General features: G+C 41.1%; 1 protein-coding gene across 3 annotated transcripts; it reads left to right on the top strand.

Annotated features, from left to right (window-relative positions):
* Window positions 1-244: 244 nt before the first annotated feature.
* Window positions 245-6,093, top strand: LOC114774602 (adenylate kinase 4, mitochondrial-like). Of its 3 annotated transcripts, none has more exons than XM_028966400.1 (6): window positions 245-359; window positions 681-846; window positions 2,102-2,221; window positions 3,404-3,576; window positions 4,211-4,329; window positions 4,514-6,093. In XM_028966400.1, exons 2-6 carry the CDS (start codon window positions 705-707, stop codon window positions 4,638-4,640), a joined length of 681 nt encoding a protein of 226 aa, XP_028822233.1. In that variant the 5' UTR covers window positions 245-359; window positions 681-704; the 3' UTR covers window positions 4,641-6,093. The 3 variants fall into 3 exon arrangements, with proteins under 3 accessions (XP_028822233.1, XP_028822234.1, XP_028822235.1); XM_028966401.1 differs by having other exon boundaries at window positions 359-461; XM_028966402.1 differs by lacking the exon at window positions 245-359 and adding an exon at window positions 365-461 and having other exon boundaries at window positions 684-846.
* Window positions 6,094-7,296: the final 1,203 nt, after the last annotated feature.

Below are 7,296 nucleotides of genomic sequence, written 5' to 3'. Positions count from 1 at the left end.
AGCAAAACATATAAGAATCTGTATTTCCATATTTGGCCCATTTTGTGTATTGCCTGAGAAACAGTAATGGGCATATTTAACAACTTACAAACTAAACACCGCAGCTGCCAGTGTTTACTTACACACCCTCTTCGAAGTGGGTGGAAAATTGCATAACCCTAGTAAGTCGCTCATAATGAGCGGACCTGGCAACACTTCCGGAAACTACAATTCCCAGAGTTCCGCGCGCCGCATTTTTCCACGATGATGTGTTGGGAGGCGTGCAGATTTGGGGCGTATAGCGGCAGCGCCTCCATTCATTTGCAGAGCGAAAATCCTCCCTTAAAGTAACAGCGAGACGACATTTGCGTGGGTGGAGGGTAAGCTTTTGGGTTTTTTTCTCAACTCTCTCCTTAACTTGGTTGGTGAGAATTTCCACTGTACATTATACGCACGTATGCAAAAGCAAAGGCAGATCTGGGGTGAGCAGCCACTTTTGCTCAGCGGTTTTACTCCGTATCGCGATACATTTTCCCTTGAAGCATCGTTTTAAACAATTTGGCCGATCTATTAATCACAGACGAGACAAATGGGCAATAAAGGTCTTTCTGTAGAGTGGGAGCATGCACGAATGACATCTTTCAAAATTATGCTCAAGTTAAATGAATGGTTAACCTTTTGGTCTGTTTTTTAATACACAGCAGACATTTGCATTTGAAAGAAAGATGTCAAGGATTTTCCGAGCCGTTATTCTGGGTCCTCCAGGCTCGGGCAAGGGGACTATCTCGGAGAGAATCGCGCAAAGTTTTGGCCTCCAGCACTTGTCCAGCGGAGATTTTTTACGAGAGAACATTGCTGCAAAAACGGGTGAGTCCATCGCATCATTCATTAAAACAATTTACGCGAAGCTCAAGTTCTCTAGTTTTTTTTTTTATTTTATAAACTACATGCTGGGGTGGGAGATGTAGAATTAAAGGGAAGATCGGCTTCCATGCTGGCCCGGTGCCGCGCGGTGAAGCCAGCCGTGGCGCATTTCTTCAACGCCCCAGGGGAAGAAACGTCAGTGTTGCCAGGTTCTTATCCTCCTGTCGAACAAAAGGCTCAGTGGACCGGGCGGGATGTCGTTTCCGCTGGACCCAGAAAGCACCACACACCCGATTTATCGTTACACATCCAGGTTCTTTGTGTGTGTTTTTTGCAATATGTGGTTTTTTGGCGAACGATTTGGGATTTGACTTTTTTTTTATTTGGAAAGGGACCCTGTGATTAAGAGTTTGTAATGGTATCTGGCAACCCGGGGTATCAGCGTTCGCGGCTATTGGAGGCCCGGAGTTTGCAAAAATGGGGCAAAGTTTGGTGTTAAAATAACGGTGTTGCGCAATATGTCAACAGAGACGCGCGCAGCAAATAATTAGCGCTTCCTAAAAAGTCCTCCACGCTCCGATACACTTTAAAACGAATATAAGAACGATAGTTGTAATTTACTCTGATATATATATATATATATATATATCTACACACCACACACACACACACACACACACACACACACACACATATTTTTTAAATAAATTGTTGGTATCTTAATCCTGGTTCTCTGCCAGGATGTTCTCTCTCTCAGGCTATATTAATTAGGCAATAATGCATTATGGCAGATTGTGAGCCACAATGGTTGTGGTCCGAGCAAAAAAAATTTGTGGACTGTTGCATAATGTGATTCTTCCTAGGTGACCGCGTTGTATTTATTAATGCGGTGGCCTGCAGGTCTGTGCAGGTCTGTTCACATGGCACTACCAGTATTAATTTCTCACCATTATTAGTCACTCATCGTCCAGATGCAGCTGTGGCTTAGTTGAAAAAAAATTAATAATTGCCTCCAGTTTAGGTGTCTTGAAACACAGCTTGTATATCAGGGTGAATGTGTAATCCATCTTTAACCATCATGTCCTGGTTGTGTCAAACACCTTGATAGTTTATGTTAGACGATTTAATATTATATTGTAAATGCAGTGTTCATTGTATGAGCATTGTAATTTATGCACAGTACCATTCTGTTCCTCCTCATAGAAAACTTTTGTCATATAATTTAAATATTAAACAAGAATGTTGTTTGTGCTTACAGAAGCCGGGGTTTTGGCTAAGACCTATATTGAAAAGGGCCTGCTGGTTCCGGATCATGTGATGACACGGCTAGTGCTGCCCCGGCTGGAGGAGATCACCCGTCACAGCTGGCTGCTGGACGGTATGATGAACATCTTATTCCTACACTCTACGTTCTATTCCGCATAAATACATTTGAAATAAGCTTTATGGGTCAGTTTCCCAGACAAAAAGAGAACTTCAATGATAGGAAAATAACCCAACATGTCTAAAACTCGTTCTTACTCGCATAAATGGCACAATGCTTAATTTAACTTAAACAATATTTTAAAGGTTCTTTGTACCATTTTTTGTACCTGTTAGATTCTCACATTGTTAGCTCTTTAATGCACATGAGGACAAGCCATTACAGAGGACAAACGTGGGATCAAGGGGAAAGGGGCAGAGAGAAAAACATATATATTGCGCAATAGCATACAGTAAAGTAACCCCCTGGCTGCCAGATGTTCAGCCATCTTGTGTTTAATTTTGTGAACACATGCTCATGTTGTGCTCATTTTAAAACAACACATGAGCATGTAAAACACACTTTTTCCAAACCAATATTCCTTAACAGTGACACAAAATGTCAACTAAAGTGCTACATATGATTTATGTAATTGTTCTACACATTCCTTCTAAGAGTGTATGAAATTTATAGATAACTGAGGCATCGTACTGGTTGAATTATGTATTTACACTTTCCACAAATTGCTGCATCACACATTACACATAGTCAGCTGCAATAAGCTCTTCAGTTAAATGCTGGCACTAGATGCCAGATCAGACGTCAAACATTGACAATGAAGAAGAAGCATGTCGAGGCAACTCGGGCAGGTTCCAGCCCCAGCACGTGTAAATGCATGCTTGCCCAGTTCAGTTCACACGATCTGCTGGCTTGCCTCAGAATGCTGGTGTGTACATGCCCTCAACATCTTTGTGTTTCGAAATAATATTAATCTCTTGCTACTCAAATCATTTTTAATGGTATCATCAGAAGCTGTTTTAATCTCCTCAATTTAATTTGAGGAATATTTTAAATCAGGTTTTGGGCAAATATTGAAAATGGTATGTAATCAAGTATTACTCTCAGAAACCTTGTTTATTCTAAATCGAGTCAAAGGGCCAATATGGCACACACAGTGCACATCTGTTCGTTGTTTGGTTGTTTTCCTGCGTGTGTTCTCGTCTAGTTTTCTTTAACTGTAATAACCCTGGTCAAAATGTGGTGTGAAAAAAAGAGAAAACTTTATACTTTGTGTTTTTCCTTCTCCTTCATCTCAAGGCTTTCCCCGGACGCTAGCCCAGGCCCACGCTCTGGACATTGCTTGTGACTTGGATTTAGTCATCAGTCTTAATGTCCCATTTGAGACCCTGAAGGAGAGGCTGAGCCATCGCTGGATCCATCCTGCCAGCGGGAGAGTTTACAACAAGGGCTTCAACCCGCCTCGTGTTAAGGTGGGAATGGCTCAGTGAAAGGCGAATGATACAATTCAAGGGCCCCCAATAGACAAGAATATTATATTAATCCTGTTAATTAAGATGTAATAATAATGGTCAAAGGAATCAGAATCATTCTGGGCAGTGGTGGCCTAGCGGTTAAGGAAGCGGCCCCGTAATCAGAAGTTTTGAATCCCGGTCTGCCGCTGTTCGCTAAGTGTGATGGGTTAAAAGCAGATGACACATTTTGTCGTATGCACCGTTCGCTGTGGTACAGTGTATCACAATGACAATCCCTTCCCTTTCATTCTAAACCCCACTCTGGACCCCAGCGTCTGTGTTTTTGGTGCCCCTAGGGGGCAGTGGTGGCCTAGCAGGTAAGGAAGTGGACTTAAAATCAGAAAGTTGCAGGTAAAAATCCACTGAGGTCCCCCTGAGCAAGGAACCGTCTCCCTTTGTGGCTGCCCTCTGCTCAACAAGGTGCTTGTTTAAATTTCGTTGTGTGCACCGTGTGCTGTGCTGCATTGTATTACACTACATGCATAACATAGGTATTTCTGCGTTGTGCATTTGACATGGATTTCCATATTTTGCTAGTCACTGTTGCTTTGTGTCAGTGTGCTGTCAGTGAATGCAGATTGTTTTCTATCAGGGTGTGGATGACATCACTGGTGAGCCGCTGATTCAACACGAGGACGATAAACCGATGGCACTAGTTGCACGACTGCGGCATTACAAAGACGTTGCCAAGCCTGTCATAGACTTATACAAGTGAGTGTGTAGTGCGGTTGTGGTATATGTGATCTCTTTATATAATCTATTTTCAATGCTTTTTGAACCGAAGTGAATGGATTTCCATGTTATTGCAATTAATAGACATTTATAGGGTGTAATATAAACTAAAACGTTCTGCTAGATTTATAATAACCGCAGTCATCCCATTCTAATTTTCCAGGAGTAAAGGTATCCTCCACACGTTCTCAGACACAGAGACAGACCGCATTTGGCCGTACATCAGCACTCTCTTCAGCACCAAGATTCCCATGCATCAGGCCGACACCCACTATGCCCCATCGCATTGAGGGGAAGGTTGGAGCTTCTCTGCAGCTTCTGTCAGGATTTACTGTAATCTTTCAGCAAGCGTCTGACAGATTTACTCTTTATCTGTTACTATCACCTGACTTTTTCTGTTACTGATATGTGCAATCCAACGCTGTCTTCTTCTTCTTTAGTTTTTGCCAATTCATTTTCAGCTAACTTAATTGTTTCCAAAATCATTGCGAGTGTGGATGAGCTGTGAATCAAAATGGAGAACACTGTGTTCTTTTCTCTGACTTTTGATTTCTGTTTGAATGTGCCTGAATCCAGTGGATTTCATTAGCAACCGAGAAGGCATTACCACACTAAAGGACATCTTTACAGTATGATTTATACCTTATAATGGATAATGCTTGTATGCATTATCCATTATATACAACTAAAAGATTTTAGTGCTTCACCATTTGAATTGTCGGTCCAGTGCGGTGCAAAACAGAGTAATTTGTAAAAAAAAATTTCCACTTTTCCAGTGCCTTTCTCAGCACTGTGTGAATTTAATGGAGCTAAAGGATCTAAGGGAACTGAACCCAATCAAAGCTTCACTTTATGCTCTATGATGGAACCATGTAACTGTGTATTGTCATGTGACCTGAAATCAGGCCATTGCCATTTATGAGTTGAGAAAACTAGACACATGACTTGAATTGAGTAACTGCACTGCTAGATTTCTTTCTACGCTGTCAGACTCAATCTGTTTTGCTCTCTCAATTCTCAGAACAAAAAATGTTTGCAATATACTATGTGAATATTTTTAATGCTTTTTGCACATAAAGCCAAGCATTTTCAACACATTGCCCCAGCTACTTGACAGAGAGCTCCAGTTCTCACAACAAATGCCATGACATACTGTAAATTTCTACCAGACTGAAAATATAATACCAAAATCTGTACAGCGTGGTCTTGGCTGATCGGAGTTAGAGTTTTTTTGTTGTTGTTGTTCTGATTGTCCGTGCATCCATTTATTTCATTGCATAAATAATAATTGTTCAAAGAGTGCCCTTTCTCCATTATAGTTGTGCTTTACATTTCCTCAAACAACTAGAAAAAAAAGAGTTTCCGATGGAAGGTCAGTTTTGGCTGATGTGATAAGAAATTGACTGTGATTTAAATGCTGTTTGAAGGATGTTAGGATGTGATTTGTAGTTATTTTGAATAAAGCCATAGATTTTTGTTGTTGTAGTGTCCTTGTGATTGGCCATTCTTCTTGTATGAATGTACAATTTCATTGGGCAGACATGTTGTGTCATCACTTTTATCACTTTATTGTTCCTCTCTCACTTTCGCAGAATTTTGCTGCTTGTGGAAAGTGTATGTGCTGGCCAATCAGAAATGTTTGAAGTGCCTCCACCCTCTCTTGTGCAATACCACACACTCTTGAGTCACACCGGAGGCAAAAGCTGCCACATTCCAAAGAAAATAAAACGTATTTTCTCAGAACCGTGGATTCTGTGTTCTTGTCTTACTGAAGCGTTGGAATTTTTTCTTGGGCACAGGGTTTATTTTTTTTTGTCTACACAAAACTGGCATGGAGGTAGTAATATTGTCATTTTGCAACAACATTTGTCCCCACGCAGAACACTGTGAAGCCACTAGAGTGCATAGTTTTTGCGGTACATGACTTTAGTGGGGATGGAAACCCCAGGAAAAACAAAAGAAGGGAAGCGGTGTTGCCAGATTGGGTACCTGGCAACACTGATAATTTGTGAATGTAACATTGTTGCAGAACAGACAGAGGTGTGTGGGTGCATGAAAGCTGTCAAACAATAATTGTCAGTGCTCCTTTTATAAAATAATTACACAATTTCAGTTTTGTAATAAATAATTACATAGTAACATAAGAATTTGTTTCATTTTTGAATGTAACAAAATAGCCCCATGCGCTTGTGTAGACAAAATGGGTCTAGTAAAATGAACACTAGTTCTAGGCCATGAATCATATTTGAGAAAATACATGACAACGACCATGTTAACAATGTCAACCTTTTTGACATTTTTTTTAAACGTCCCATGACCATTTGTGCTTTGTAGAGCAGATTTGATCTGGTTGAAAAGTACAGCAGTGTACTTTCAAACCTACACCAATGGGCATCCCAGCCCCGTTCCTCAATATTTTCATTCCATCTGTGCTTTCGTGCTTTCAGTCAAATGCATCTTTACGATCCAATGATCTAAATATGTAAATGATCGAACAATGGGGGGAAACCTCCAGGAACAGCATTGGGAACCCTACTGCTAATACGCCCTAATACACTCAAAAGGGTCGAATAAAAGTACCAAAAAGGGCACATAGAGGGTGGTAGTAGCTTAACAACAGGACCCAGGTTCAAACCCCAATTACTACTATTGTGTCCCTGAGCAAGACCCTTAACCCTAAATTGCTCCAGGGTGACTGTCCCTTGCAAGTCGCTCTGTATAAGGGCGGCTGATAAAATGCCATAAAGCTAAAATGTAAATTTAGGATATAACCGGACTCCCACTGTTCATTTTGCTTTATGACAGCAACTTTTATTCATGACATACACTTCTGTGATAATTAGATGATGAGTGAAATGTTGCTCGACCCAGCGAATAAAACCGAAGCAGATTCCACAGGATCGCGGCACGCGCAGGGGATCCCCGCTCCGCTCGTCCGCGATCCGT

The sequence above is a fragment of the Denticeps clupeoides genome, unplaced genomic scaffold (genome assembly GCF_900700375.1).
Source record: "Denticeps clupeoides unplaced genomic scaffold, fDenClu1.1, whole genome shotgun sequence".
In the NCBI taxonomy this organism is placed as follows: domain Eukaryota; kingdom Metazoa; phylum Chordata; class Actinopteri; order Clupeiformes; family Denticipitidae; genus Denticeps; species Denticeps clupeoides.
This window is presented reverse-complemented; position numbering and strand designations above follow the sequence as displayed.